General features: G+C 44.7%; 1 protein-coding gene across 1 annotated transcript in view; it reads right to left on the bottom strand.

Annotated features, from left to right (window-relative positions):
• The window catches only part of ABCC2 (ATP binding cassette subfamily C member 2), a 74,748-nt gene that overhangs the window by 38,580 nt on the left and 20,370 nt on the right, over positions 1-15,798 (bottom strand). Inside the window, exons 7-13 of the mRNA XM_004020104.5 lie at positions 15,198-15,432; positions 12,939-13,102; positions 11,957-12,134; positions 5,766-6,020; positions 4,620-4,685; positions 2,190-2,327; positions 1,533-1,679 (exon numbers count right to left, since the gene is read on the bottom strand). Of these exons, the coding sequence (XP_004020153.2) occupies positions 1,533-1,679; positions 2,190-2,327; positions 4,620-4,685; positions 5,766-6,020; positions 11,957-12,134; positions 12,939-13,102; positions 15,198-15,432 (1,183 nt within the window). The remainder of the gene's footprint in view (positions 1-1,532; positions 1,680-2,189; positions 2,328-4,619; positions 4,686-5,765; positions 6,021-11,956; positions 12,135-12,938; positions 13,103-15,197; positions 15,433-15,798) is intronic.

The raw sequence follows: 15,798 nt of genomic DNA, 5'->3' as shown, positions 1-15,798 counted from the left end.
ACTTCCTCCCTTCCAGCCAGGCTGTCACGAGACAGCTTCTTGTCACGACCTGGGTTCTGAGGAAGTACTGCACTTTAGGGGGCTTCCCCGATGGCTCAGCAGGTAAAGAATCTGCCTGTAATGTAGGAGACACAGGAGATACGGGTTCGATCCCTGCATCGGGAATATCCCCTGGAGGAGGAAATAGCAACCCACTCCAATATTCTTGCCTGAAAAATCCCACGGACAGAGGAGCCTGGCCGGCTACAGTTCAAAGACTCACAAAGAGTCGGACATGACTGAGTGGCTAAGCAGGCATTGCACTTTCTGCCTTGCCCCCTCTTTGAAGCACCACTGTGGGCTCTAGAATTGCATGGCTGCGGTATGGATCAGCTCCTGTAGAGGGCCTCACTGCCCACTTACCTGCTCATCTGGCCCCTTTGTTTTGCAGAGAGTTGTCACCTTTGTTGATCCTGCTTTTGCTATCAATGTGATAAACCATCCGACTCTAAAAAGAGCGTGTTGTTTCTTTCTCAGCCAGATCTACCATCCTTTTTAACACCCTCCAGGGCCAGAAGGGCTCCTCCTAAACCCTGGTCCTTCCTAGGGCCTGAACTCTCTGAAGCCAGTCACCTCTGGATGAACACAGGTCACCACACTTTGTCATCCTGGCCAGTCTGCCACCTCCCTGGGAACATCCTCCTGAGGCCTGGTACCTGGTCCATCTCAGTGACTGTGCTCAGTTTTCAGGACCCAGACACTCCCTCTGGACTATCTTAAGCCTACTGGATTCCAAACTTAGTTTTCTGACAGCTTGAGGCTCCCAGATTGCATTTGGTTTTACCACCATGTGGCTTCACACAAAGAGAAGTCTCTGGACAAAGGGAAGTCCCCTGATCTAGTGGCTAAGACTCCGTGCTTCCAGTGCAGGGATCCAGGTTTGATCCCTGGTCAGGGAACTAGATCTGCATGCTGCAACTAAGAGTTAGCATGCTGCAACAAAAAACTAAGACTTGGTGTAGCCATCCTTTTTTTTTAATTGAGAGAGAGAAGCCTTTTCTCTCCTTTTGTGCCATATTTCCCTAATGCTTTATAAATACCCTAAGATGCTGGAAACTGAACCGAGAAAAGGGCTTAGAAATGTTCCAGGAGCAGAGCTAATCGTAATAGTCTCACTAAACACTCTCAAAACCTTGTCTCCCTGTTAGGTATATGAGATTGGTATGGTTATCCTGAGTTTATAGTCAGAAAAACGGGGGTTCAAAGAACTTGTGACTTTATTAAATCATGCTGTTGGTCTCCAGAGACCAAACCAATCTCTCTAAGTGAAGGTTCACTAGCAGAATTTGGAAATGAGATAGGACATACCAGTCATTCTGGAATCTAAGGTTTTTAACCAGGGGAAGAAGGAAACAGCAACCCACTTCAGTATTCTTGCCTGGACAATCCCACTGACAGAGGAGCCTGGTGGGCTACAGTCTATGGGGTCACAAAGCATCTGACACGACTGAGCAGCTGAGCACATTCAGCTGGCGGTGAGAGGCCCTACCCACCTGGAGCATGGAGGATATTAGCATGGGGAGCATGCTCATGGGGAAGCGCAGGATATTGAAGAGGGTGATGGAGGTAAAGGCCTTCTGTGCGTCCAGAACGTTACTGCTATCCACCAGGACGTAAACAGAAAATGTGATCACAGACACCTGGAAAAGAAGAACCATCAGAGATCTGTTCCGAAAGGGATCAAGCAGCCTTGTTCTAAGTACTGTGTCAGAGTTGAAGGAGTTTCAGGGATTATCTCAACCTTTCATGTTACAGAGAAATCTGAGCCCAGAAGAGGAGGAACTATCTTGCCTGAGGTCACAAAGTCAACTAATGGCATTGCTAGGACCAGAGCTTGAGTATCCTGGCTCCTATGATCAGCATTCCTCCTCCTACAGACGAGAAGCCTTCCCATGCAGACCATGCCTAGATACCACATTCATGCTGAATCCCTTGTAGTTACTCCAGGCAACCAGGTAATCAAACTGTTTCTAAGGGTGAAACTAGATCTAGGGGCCGTGAGGTAGGAAGGACAGCATGATGACTTAAGGAGTGGGTCAGAGTTCCTTGGATTTCAGGGTCAGGCCTAGAGGTGCTAGTCACCTCTCATCTATCTAAACAGACCTTTCTCTCCAGGAAGCTGACTCCGTCAACTGACTCCTGTCACTCACCAGCACCGGAGTCAAGTATAAGAGGAACATTATTGCAGACTGCAACTGCCCAAATCTCAGCAGGTTCCTGAGCTCTTTTTTCCGAAGGTTGTGGACTTGGTTTTGGAATGAAGGCTCCCAGGCAAAATATTTCAGGATCTAATAATAGAGAAGTGCGCAGCTTACACTGTTGCCCCAGTAGGAAATCAGGTGCAACCCCCATCACACAGGTTTTAGGAAACACTCCCCCAAACTGGGGAGGTACAAATTCAGCTTATAGAGGATGATTACAGAAAGGTAACTGACTCAGTGGACATGAATTTGAGCAAACTCCAGGAGATAGTGAAGGACAAGGAAGCCTGGTGTGTTGCAGTTCATGGGGTCACAAAGAGTCAGACATGACCTAGTGACTGAACAACAACAGAAAGGCAGCTTGCAGTTATTGACAACTTACAAGGTACACAGCATTTTATGTACTCTGTCTTACTTAATCCTAAGTGTGACAAAATTTGCCTGGCACAAAATGGGGTTGCCCAGGACTCGGGGCTTTCAGTGCTAAACCTGGAAAGTTCTGGGCAAACCAGGAAGAAGTAGCTGCTTACTCTTTCAGAATTATTGTATCCATTTTAACAATAAGGAGACAGGTTGAGAGTGACTAAGTAACTTGCCCGAAGTCACCATCTGGTGAGTGGTAAGAGCTAAGACTCAAAATCAGGTCTATCTTCTCATTTTGCCACACTGGCAGTAAGCCATATCAGAGCTCTGTCTGCAGAAATATCAGATGTTCAAAGGGGCCTCTTCATTTTCAAGAGGTTTAGGGTAATATTAAAGTCCATTAATTCAGCCAAACTCTGCTCAGTGTTATGTGGCAGCCTGGATGGGAGGGAGGTTTGGAGGAGAACAGGTACGTGTATATATATGTCTGAGTCCCTTCACCTGAAACTATCACAACATTGTTAATCGGCTATGCCCTCACACAAAATAAAAAGTAAAAACAAAGTCTATGAATTCAAAAAATGTCTAGATTGAAAAAGAATTTGATGAAATGCATTCTTTTGAAAGCTAGTAAATAGAGGACAGAAGTGTGTATTTATCCCACCTGTCCTTTACTTTAGAGTAACCAACTAGTTGATTAAAAATCATTCTTCATTATAGAATTCCCGCTGAGCAATGCCAAAGGAACAAAGGAATTAAAGCATCACCCTTTGGCAATGAAATAACAGAACAAGGTAGTGATCAACAGCGGCTGCTAAAACCTTTATGACAGTGGTTTTCAACCTTGGCTGCATATTGGAATCACTTAGGGAGCTTTTAAAATATATACATGCCTGGGTCTCACCAAGAGTTCAATTTAGATGATTTGAAGTAAGGCCCAAACCTCAGTGGGTTTGGCTGCATATTGGAATCACTTAGGGAGCTTTTAAAATATATACATGTGTGGGTCTCACCCCTCCCACCCCTCACCCAGAGTTCAGTTTAGATGGTTTGAAGTAAGGCCCAAACCTCAGTGGGTTTTACAAATCTCCCAGGAGGTTGAAATGTGCTGCCAGGGCCACAAATCACTGCTCTTGGTGAAAGAACAATGAAGGCTGAATCAGGCTGACAGTGCCTGGACCCCCAAAACACTGACCATCACTAAGTTTGGAAGCACATAGCACTACCCAACCCCTAGCCCTCCAACCCCATCCCAAACAAAAGCAAAAACCAAATAAACCAAATCTACTCAAGTTTCTATATTTAACCACCAATTTTCAAGCAAGCGTGGGAAACAAGACAAACTCTTCTATCAAATGACCAGGAAGGGGGCAGGCAAGGGGCTACTGTAGATTAAAAGCACTATTGACTGAATGTGACACACGGACAGTTTTTAGATCCTTATTCAAACTAACCAACAGTAAAAAATAAAATTAAAAAAGGCTTGTATGAGGCAACTGGGGAAATTTAATGGTATCAAAGAAGGATTTGTTTTTAGGTATGCTATTGGTATTGTGGTTACGTTAACGTCATTCTTTTAGAAACACATACAAAGTGTTTACCAGTGAAATGACAAAATATCTGAGACTTGCTTTTGAATAATCTAGCAAGGTGTGAAGTGGGGAGTGGGGATGTAGATGAAACAGGTTAGGTCCTGCTGATAATTGCTGGAGCTGGCTGGCGAGTCCATGGGGGTTCGTTAAAGCATTCTGTCTACTTTTGCCCACATCAGACAACCTTTACAGTAAAATATAAGAACAAAACAGACTATTTAACGTACATAAATAGAAATCATGATCAAAAGAAGGCCTGAGAGGAGTAGCAGAAGAAACAGGGGACTTGTGGCTGGATGGATCAGGAGTCATGGGACACCCCAGGCTCAGAAGCAGGAGTCCACAATCTCAAGCAGGTCGTTAAGGCCAAGAGGCTACTGTGGCTGTCACGCGCCCAGAGAGCCACCCACGCTCAGCTTCTCACCTTGATCCCACTGAGAATCTCATTCATGATCTTTAAACGGCTGTCTTTATTCTTCATATTTTTAACCTGCCAGGAAAGAATAACAGACAGAACAAACATCCACGTGAGCGGGTCCAGCTTTGCTTCAGATGCTAAATCTCAGTGGCACTTGCGGCAGTTGCTCGGTGAGAACTTGAGGTGCCCAGTGACAGGCTGTGTCTCTCCCGCCCTCCTTGCTCTCCCTGCTCCTGCCACACTCACCACCCTTCTGAGCCTGAACAGTGTTGCCCTGACTGTGCCCTCCTCCCAGGTTTTACCCAAGTCTTCCTCCCTCACCCTCAGGTTCCAGAGTTCAGCTTAATGTCTCCTCCTCAGAGGCCTTTCCTGACCCCGTGACCTAAAACCACTCCCTAGGATCACATCACCCTGTTTAATTCCCTGCATAGTACTGCTGACATTTTCCTTGTTTTCACTTATTTATGGCCTGAATCTCCACCCCAAGCAGAATGTAAGTTTCATGAGAGCAAAAGCCTTGTCTAATTTGCTGCCATGTTCCCCCAGAAATAGGGTGTACAGTAAGCATTTTTAAAAATATTGAGTTGGCCAAAAAGTTCACTCAGGTTTTTCTGCATTAGGAAAAACCCAAATGAATTTTTGGCCAATATTTGTAACTCAGTGAATGCAAAACGAATGACTAAGTCACATATACCATCGAGTTCACCCATCCAGAATATGATTTCTGGCAGAGATAAGGACTGTCCACAGGGAGCTCTGCTACCTGGTGGGAACAAGGTCGATTGCCAGGATTTAGGCACAAAGTCTGGTTTGCTCTTGTGACGGCTCTGTGTGGCTGGTTTATAATGCTATGAGAGAACCAGGGTCATAATTACTTTTTAAGAACAGCCCAGCATAGCAGTGTGTAAATGTTATATGCAGGGTCCCTGGGCAGCTCTTCTCTCTCCAATTAGGGACTTGAATGAAGACAGGAAATATGAACCCTAAAGTGGTCAAAAGATGGGAAGGGAAGATAAAGCCAAGTTCGTGTGGGACAGTGGCAAGTCTCCTATGAGCCTTGCCTTGCCCAAACTTCAATTACCAGTCAGAATAAAGTAAGAAAACTTTAGGCTTTGAAGAATATGTACATATCCCCAGTGACTGTTTCTTTACCTGAATAGCCCTATTCCTGGTGGCGAGTACTCCATTAATTGGGATTAGGATCACCATCACCCCAACACCTGCTAAGACAGAGGGTCCCAACTCCGCCCACAGGAAGTAGATGGCCAAGGCAATCTGTAGGACGTTTGACCACAGCAGGTGGATGAAGTTGGTCACATCCATGAGCTTCTGGGCATCCACAGACATCAGGTTCACTGTTTCTCCAACGGTGTACTGCTTCCTAGCCCGGTTGGATAAAGTCAGCGCCTGAAAATAAAGATTGGAATTGAGAGGCAAGGACAAGGCCAAGGAGACTGGGAAGTGAGAGGGGATTCAGGAAGGCAGTGAAAGATAGAAGGATGGGCTCCATATGGACATAACTTCCAAGGGGCTGTGATGGTCTGGCTGCTAAATCTTACAGTGTTCTCACATTCTTGACCAATGTTTCCCACTATTTCTACCTTCCCCAACACCTGCTCCCCCCCGCCCCCACACACTTGTCTTACCCGGAAAACTCCTATTTATCCCTTAGTGTCAGTTTAGGTGAAAATGACTCCACCTGACTCCCAAGTTTGGGTTAGCTACTTCTGTGTATTCCCCAAATGCTTATCTCTGCCATTACATTCATCACACAGAACTCTAATTGTATCTTCCTATTTCTCCACCAGTAGAAAACTCTGAGGACAACGGCTACCTCTGTCCAATTTACTACCTACACATAGTGGGGAAATCAAATACTGAAGGATGGGAGGAACAGAGGAAGGAAGGGAGGAAGCCTGTACTGACTCTGGCCTTGCAGACTTTAATGGGGCAATGTTATCTGGAGCCATACTGTGAGGAGGTTGCAGCCATTCCCAAGAAGGACAGAGACCTCAGAATGGAGAGGAAAGCTGTGGTGCTCACATACTGGAAGCAAAATGACTTGTTTACTGTCAGGAAATTTGAGGGCACTATCTAAATGCCTGAATCTTGTATCACGAACCATCATTTCAGAGAGATGAGAAGACGGAGACCCACAGTCGATGACTTATGGCAGTGTCTTGTACAAATGCTCCCAGACAAGAGGCTGGGGGCTGAGGGGATAGCTGCATGAAACCAGCTGGTACTATGCTCACCAAGCAACCCTTTGGTGTGGCCCACATCTTTCCAAAGGAAGGAAAGCTTAATTCCCACAAGGCAGTGTATGGGCTATGAGTGGCCCTAGATACCACCTTCAGTCTCCTCCTAAAAGCTCTACTGTCATCTTAATCCATCAATGTAGTCTTTAGAATATATCAGGATGCTTTGTTGTTCAGTAAAAAGAAGTAAATTTCCCAAAATGTTAGGCCACCAAGGTTCTAGAGAAATCAGTCCGCTGCTATGCCTCCCTTTTGGTATTGAAAAGTAAAAGAAAAAAGTATTATCTAACTACCCTTCAAGGTAATTGCAATACTTTTCTTTTCTCAATAAATCTCAATACAGTGAAAAAGTCAACAATATAGTCCCAATAGCCCTTGTCAGGAGTCAGGGCCTGTCTATCCGATTCTAGCCATTAAAATGATCTAAGCCCTACTTCTCTCTAAAACAAGGATGATGCAGTTACTTCACAGAGCTATGGATGTATGGTAATGGATGTAAAATATGTTTCATAACATTTCATAAATGAAGTATAATCTAACCATAAAATTAGTCAATTTAAAATTCCATCTTAGGAGAATATTTATTTGAATTGGGGTCTCATTAAAGGCTCTATTTTACACATTTTGTATGAATTGTGACAACTGCAAAACCTGGAATATAGTAAGAATCAGAGAGGCAGGAATGGATTGTCACAATTGTAAAAGTGTGCATTTGTAGATATGTTTGAGACAGCCTGGGTAGTGACCTCATATCCTGCAAACCAACAGAAACACAGTTACTCCACAAGGAATAAAGGGATTAAAAATTTTGTTGAAGACAAATTCCAGTGTGGGGCTATCTAGGGGTTCAAAGAACTTGACCAGACTTCTGATCTAAAGACATTTGGATCATCTCTCTGGGTCTCTCGTCCAGTCAGCATCTACTCAAGAAAGACAAAAGTCATCTTGGAGTTTTAGGAGACGAAAGCAGAGGAGAAAACCAGGAACTTTAACGGAGAAATCACCATGATGGAACACTTCAGTGGTGGATGAAAAAAGGAAGAGGAGGCAACTGTTTGAAGTTCTGAGCTATCAAAAGTATCGTCTCCTTCTGGATGAATTTTCTCCTCAGGCTTAGAGCCACTACTCTATTTTCATTTCTTTCTTTTCATTTATTTTTTAAGCTGAAGCTTACTTGATTATTTTCAATCATTAAGGGAACTCAAGGAACTGGATCTGGTAGAGTGCCTGAAGTACTGTGGACAGAAGTTTGTACCACTGTACAGGAGGTGGTGAACTGAAACCATCCCCAAGAAAGAAATGCAAGAAGGCAAAGTGGTTGTCTGGGGAGGCCTTACAAATAGCTGAGAAAAGAAGAAAAGCAAAAGGCAAAGGAGAAAGGGAAAGATATACCCAACTGAATGCAGTGTTCCAGAGAATAGCAAGAAGAGATAAGAAAGTCTTCTTAAGTGAACAATGTAAAGAAATAGAAGAAAGCAATAGAATGGGAAAGACTAAAAGTCTCTAAGAAAATTAGATATACCAAGGGAACATTTCATGCAAAGATGGGCACAATAAAGGACAGAAATGGCAAGGACCTAATAGAAGTAGAAGAGATTAAAAAGAGGTGGCAAGAATACACAGAACTGTACAAAAAAGGTCTTAATGAACTGGATAACATGATGGTGTGGTCATTCACCTAGAGCCAGACATCCTGGAATATGAAATCAAGTGGACCTTAAGAAGTACTAGGTAGTGGAGGTGATGGAATTCCAGCTTAACTATTTCAAATTCTAAAATATGATGCTGTGAAAGTGCTGCATTCAACATGCCAGCAAATTTGGAAAACTCAGCAGTGGCCACAAGATTGGAAAAGGTCAGTTTTCAAAATCCCAAAGAAGGGCAATGCCAAAGAATGTTCCACCTACAGCAAATTGCACTCATCTCACACGCTAGCAAGGTTAGCAATGTTAGCAATGTTAAGCATGCTAGCAATGCTCAAAATCTTCAAGCTAGGCATCAACAATATGTGAACCGGGAAATTTCAGATGTACTAGCTGGATTTAGAAAAGGCAGAAGAACCAGAGATCAAATTGCCAACATCCACTGGATTATCAAAAAAGCAAGGGAATTTAAAAAAATCTACTTTTGCTTCATTGACTACACTAAAAAGCCTTGACTGTGTGGATCACAACAAACTGTGGGAAATTCTTAAAGAGATGGGAATACCAGACCACCTTACCTGCCTCCTGCAAAACCTGTATGCAGGTCAGGAAGCAACAGTTAGAACTGGACATGGGACAATGGACTGGTTCCAAATTGGGAAAGGAGTACGCCAAGACTGTATATTGTCACCCTGCTTATCTAACTTCTATGCAGAATACATCATGTGAAATGCTGGGCTGGATGAAGCACAAGCTAGAATCTAGATTACTGGGAAAAATATCAGCAACCTCAGATATGCAGATGACTACACTAATGGCTGAAAGCGAAAAGGAACTAAAGAACCTCTTGGTGAAGGTGAAAAAGGACTGAAAAAACTGGCTTAAAACTCAGTATTCAAAAAACAAAGATCATGGCATCTAGGCCCATCACTTCATGGGAAATAGATGGTGAAAAAGTAGAAACAGTGATAGATTTCATTTTCTTGGGCCCCAAAATCACTGCAGATGGTGACTGCAGTCACAAAATTAAAAACACTTGCTCCTTGGAAGAAAAGCTATGAGAAACCTAGATAGCATATTAAAAAGCAGAGACATTACTTTGCCAACAAAGGTCCATCGAGTCAAAGCTGTGGTTATTCCAGTAGTCATGTATGGATATGAGAGTTGGACCATAAACAAGGCTGAGCACCAAAGAATTAATGGTTGCAAACTGTGGTGCTGGAGAAGACTTGTGAGAGTCTCTTGAACAGCAAGGAGATCAAACCAGTCAATCCTAAAGGAAATCAACCCTGAATATTCTTTGGAAGGACTGATGCTGAAATTGAAGCTCCAATACTTTGGTCACCTGATGTGAAGAACCAACTCAGTGGAAAAGACCCTGATGCTGGGGAAGATTGAGGGCGAGAGGCGAAGAGGGCAACAGAGGATGAGATGGTTGGATGCCATCATCAACTCAATGGACATGAGTTTGAGCAAACTCTGGGAGATGGTGAAGGACAGGGACGCCTGGTATGCTGCTGTTCATGAAGTCGCATGACTTAACAACTGAACAACAATACTTGGCTATTTTCAATTCTTAAGGGAAAAAATATAAGTTAAATAAGCAGGGTGACAATATACAGCCTTGACGTACTCCTTTTCCTATTTGGAACCAGTCTGTTGTTCCATGTCCAGTTCTAACTGTTGCTTCCTGGAAGAAACACAAGCTGGAATCAAGATTGCCAGGAGAAATATCAATAAACTTAGATATGCAGATGACGCCACCCTTATGGCAGAAAGTGAAGAACTAAAAAGCCTCTTGATGAAAGTGAAAGAGGAGAGTGAAAAGTTGGCTTAAAGCTCAACATTCAGAAAACAAAGATCATGGCATACGGTCCCATCACTTCATGGGAAATAGATGGGGAAACAGTGGAAAGAAACAGTGTCAGACTTTATTTTTGGGGGCTCTAAAATCACTGCAGATGGTGACTGCAGCCATGAAATTAAAAGACGCTTACTCCTTGGAAGAAAAGTTATGACCAACCTAGATAGCATATTGAAAAGCAGAGACATTACTTTGCCAACTAAGGTCCATCTAGTCAAGGCTATGGTTTTCCAGTGGTCGTGTATGGATGTGAGAGTTGGACTGTGAAGAAGGCTGAGTGCCAAAGAATTGCTGCTTTTGAACTGTGGTGTTGGAGAAGACTCTTGAGAGTCCCTTGGACTGCAAGGAGATCCAACCAGTCCATTCTGAAGGAGATCAGCCCTGGGATTTCGTTGGAAGGAATGATGCTAAAGCTGAAACTCCAGTACTTTGGCCACCTCATGTGAAGAGTTGACTCATTGGAAAAGACTCTGATGCTGGGAGGGATTGGGGACAGGAGGAGAAGGGGACGACTGAGGATGAGATAGCTGGATGCCATCACTGACTCGATGGACGTGAGTCTGAGTGAACTCCGGGAGTTGGTGATGGACAAGGAGGCCTGGTGTGCTGCGATTCATGGGGTCGCAAAGAGTTGGACACGACTGAGCGACTGAACTGAACTGAAGGGAAAAAATGAGACTTCACCTTGGTGTCTAGGACAGAGGGAAATAAAGTTGCTCTGAGAAAATTAAACACTAAAAGGAACATGTCAGGGACTTCCCTGGCAGTCCAGTGGTTAAGACACCACACTCCCACTGAAGGGGCATAGGTTCAATCCCTGGTCAGGGAACTAAGATCCCACATGTCATGTGGCATGTATAAAAATAGGGAAAAAAATAATAATAAAGCAACAGGTCAGAGGGAAGATGGGCAAAATCATCTTAAGGAAATGGAAAAGCTCCCAAGTCTGCAGAATTTAATAACTGGAGTGAGGGTGTTGATATTTACAAATCCAAAAAAGGAATCAGGCAGAGGAGGAGTTGGTTGCCACTCAAGACTGAAAAAGAAATCACTAGGCAAAAGGCAGTCCAGGGAGATGGAGCCCTGGTCCACAGAGTATAGCCTATGGTAAAACTGTGATTTGAGATGGATACACCAGGTCTCATGAGCCTAGTTTCACGTAGTACTTGGTTTAAATGTTGGTGATTTTAAGAGTCTGCCTTTAGTCAGCTTCTTTTCTGACTTCACATTCCATCCTAAGGTGTTGTCAGCTTGTGGAGAGAAGAAAGAGACAGATGGTATGCCAGCCTTCAAGGCTGAAAGGCAGATCCTGGGCAGAGAAGAGTTTTCCAGCTTTTCCCTGCAGTAGGGTACACTCCACCACCACCACCCACCCCCCGCCACACACACATATTCTATGTCTGTATACACACTTTTCATTTTAATTTCCAAAGAAATGTCTAAAGAAGGCTGTATGTTTAGCCAAAATTCAGTGTTGAGGTCAGTTATCACTTCCATCAAGTTTTCCTCAATCGTGGAACAAAGGCTCATGTTTACTAAGGGGATCTTCTTTGGTGGTCCTTGGCATACCCCACATACCTTCTTATATACAGAAGCCATGACGGTGGTCCGCACTTTCATGCCCAGCAGAAAGCACAGCTGAAAGTAATACTGAAGGCAGACAGACTGGATGAGGGCCACGACAAACAGGAGGATTGAATAGAGATATCCGGTCCACAGATAGATTCCATGGTCATTTGCAAAGGCGATCAGCAATCTGCCAGAGCAAAACCAAGTAAGCAAGTGCTGACATCAAGCCTCCGAGGGCTCCTTACCCTCACTGTGCACAGCCAGCTACCCTGCCCTACCCTGGAGGTAACTGAAGTGACTACAGTTCAATGCTCTTGGAAGACTGAGCTCCACAGCCATCCAGCACTCTCGCGTTTGGAGATGAGCAGCAGGGACCAAGGGTTGATGACCCACAGCTGTGAGACGGGATATTGTGTCCCCCACGGAGCTGCTGCTGCTGTGCTTTCTCTAACCCTCTCTTTTCCTACCCTCTGGTAGAAGGAGCTATGTGTGGCAAGTTGATTTATTCCTGGAAAGGAATTAGGACACGTATCCAGTGTGAGTTAGAAGGGTTTCCCCTGGAGGATAGTGTATTCCATAGATCCTGGCAGACTGAAGTCATGTCATGATTAACTGGAACCGCCCACTTAATACCTGACTGGGGAGCAATGATGTTACAAAGCCTGCATACAAGCCTCTCCTCAGGTATGAGGCCCACCTCTTGGACACAGCTCAGCTCACAGCAATTCTGTTTAAGAAATGTCCCTAAGGAGTACTCGGCTTCCAATGAGGAAAAGGACATGGGAAAGAGGAAGGCTAAAGGACATACTATTTTAGACCTTGAAAAATGCCTTGTGCTTTTCATGAACACAATGCTGAAAGGCGGAAGAAAATTATGAGCATTTTTTTAAAATTAGGAACTTAATAACAGGCTCCTGCCTGCATGTACAGGAGCAAAAAGCAGAGTGGCAGAGGAGGCCCTAAAGAGACAACCCAGGGTCTGGGGACTCACTTCAGCAACTGAGGATTCAGAAACGTGAGGAGGTCATACACCACCTTCAGCAGGAATGATTTCAGGAGGATGACGTAGAAAGTTTTGAAGAGCGCCTTCACCAGCCAGGACTTGGGAAAGTCTTTTGTGGTCTCAGACTTCTTTTTTTTCTTTTTAGTTTCTTCCTGGGGACAAAACCAAACAAGCAGTGCTTGCAGAAGTGCGTGGTGTAAGACTTTGTCTCCACTGACCAGCTCCCCAGCGTTAGCCCCTGATCCCTGTGGCCATCAGGGCTTGAGTCTGGGCTTGTGGCCCTGTGGCTTGAGTCTTCTCTTCACTGCCTGGTTCCATCCACCTTTTTGGCTGCTCTCACTGTTCCCCTCTCACCTCTTAACTGAGGCTTAGAATCTATTTTGGATTAGGAAAACAGGCAACAAAGCAGATGAAAATAGCATAGAAAAATATAGACCAGACTCTGAGGGGGGCCTGTCGGGCATTGTGGGAGGGAAGGGCATGGACATGCTAACATCTATCTTAATATATATTTCAGATGCTTAGAAGGCTTTTCGTTCTCTTCTTGCTTGAGGTTATTGTGCAATGTTATGGGTTGAATAGAAACCCCTTCAAAAGGAATGTTGAGGTCCTAAACCCCAGTGCCTTAGACTGTGCCCTTGTTTGGAAATAGGGCCTTGCAGATACAACCAAGCTGGGATGAAGTCATTAGAGTGCATCACGGGTCCTACTCTAATATGATTGGTGTCCTTGTAAGAAGAGAGACAGAGGCGGGGCAGGGGAAGAGGCCACGTGGTGACAGAGGCAGAGAGTGGGGTAAGACATCCAAAAGCCGTAGAACACCAAGGACTGCTGGCCAAACCCAGAAGGTGGAAGAGACAAAGGCGCTTTCTCCCATACAGGGTCTGAAGGGAGCGTGGTCCTCCTGATGATCTGACTCCAGACTCTTGGCCTCCTGAGCTCTGAGACAATACATTTCTGTTGTTTAAAGCCATGCAGTTTGTGGTGCTTTGTCTCAGCAACCCTGGGAATCTACGGTGTGGGGTGTCATCACCGCTCACCCGCTACACTTCCTTTTCCTGTCCTGCAAGGCCCCCAATTCCAGATTCTCAGGCTCAGTGGCATCCTTTTATAATGGCTGTCACTGAGGTCCCATCTTATTTGTCTCTTTGCCAGAACAACTGCCTCAGCCTACGTCTTAGCTTCCATTGCCCCTCCCTCCACCCCAATCATTCATTCTCCTGGCAGCTGCCCAAGTGGACTTTTAAAAATGTAAATCTGATTGCATTACTCCTCTGCTCAAAACTTTCTCCTGGCTTTCCATCAGACTTAAAGTCCAGACTCTTCACCATGGCCCATGAAGGTCTATACCACTTTATACCCGCCCACTTTCCTGCACTCACCTCCCCGCAGACTCAGCCTCTCTCTCCATGCTCCCGCACTCTCTTTCTCCTCTCCAAACAAACCAACCATGTTCCCCTCTCAGCCTCACAACCCACCCCCTGTGAGGGGAACAGGCTTCCTTCTGATGGGCTCTTCTCATCGCTTGGATCTCTGCCCAAATATCACCTCCTCTGAAGCTTCTCCTGTTACTCTAAGGAAGCACTTCACCCCAAATACATGAATATGTTTTCTTAATAGCACCTCCTGCTCTGAAAGGGTAACATATGTATTGGTTTATTAGTTATTTTCTAGCTCTCTGAAGATGAGGACTCCTTCAGGACTCTATATCTGTGTCCAGAATGGTCTCCAATGCACAGTGCTACTCAATAAATATTTTCAAGTGAATAAAAAGATAAATTAGCTAACACTAAATCCCACCAACATGCAAATTCTAGCAATGCTAAGGTATTGTTTTATTTTCCTACTAAAAAAGACAGAGAAAAATTTTATATATACCCCAAAGGAGAGAGAACAGTACTACATTACACCCCCAAGCATCCATCACTACAGTACTATGATAGAACTGTGAATACTACTAATCTAAAATGCACTGCAAAGTGTAAAGTGCTGTAAAAATGTAAGGACGGGGGAGGGAGGTGGGAGGGGGATTCATGTTGGGATCACATGTACACCCGTGGTGGATTCAGGTCAATGTATGTCGAAACCAATACAGTATTGTACAGTAAAATAAAGTAAAAATAAAAATTAAAAAAAAAAATTTCATGGCTGCAATCACCAAAATATATATATATATGGACAGAATCACCATCACCAGGACACCAGTGATGTGCAGGACGTTTGAACAGACACTCATGGAAAAGTTACCAGGACAAGGACATCTTGGCTTTGACTTTGGTTCTTGTCCAAGCCGTTCACACTGGCTCCAGTGTTCCGCTTGGATTTCTTCTTCTGCCGTTTCTGGAACGCCCGCCTGGCCTTCTGTAGCTCTTCTGCCATGTACTTCTCAAACCTGCTGACTAGTGCATTTGTTTTAGCCTCATCTTCAATATCCCAGACATCTTTGAGCGTCAGAGGTTTCCTGAAGCCTTTCAGAACAGTGCTGGAACAAGAATGAGCCACAGGCTGAGGCCCTGCAGAGGGGGGCCAGAGGTGGTCACCTCTCTGCCTCTGAACTCATCCAGTTCCAGGATGGAGGGACAGAAGAATGGGGCTTCTCACTTACCCTGCTACCCCAGCTCCTAGCCCTGGGAACTTGAAAGAGGAGTGGAGAGAGCAGAAAAGGGAGCAGGTAGGGGTGACTGAAGGTGGGAGAAAGCAATAAAAGAAAGAGAAGGGATTCTACTGGATGAAGAGTCAAAAGAGCATCACCTACTCACATCCTGCTCCTTCCTCCTCAAATAGTGGCTGCCTCTCTGCCACCCTGGCATCCTTTGAGGGGCCTCCAAGAGGCCCTTAAGGAAATGAA

Source organism: Ovis aries, chromosome 22 (genome assembly GCF_016772045.2).
Source record: "Ovis aries strain OAR_USU_Benz2616 breed Rambouillet chromosome 22, ARS-UI_Ramb_v3.0, whole genome shotgun sequence".
Classification (NCBI taxonomy): Eukaryota; Metazoa; Chordata; class Mammalia; order Artiodactyla; family Bovidae; genus Ovis; species Ovis aries.
This window is presented reverse-complemented; position numbering and strand designations above follow the sequence as displayed.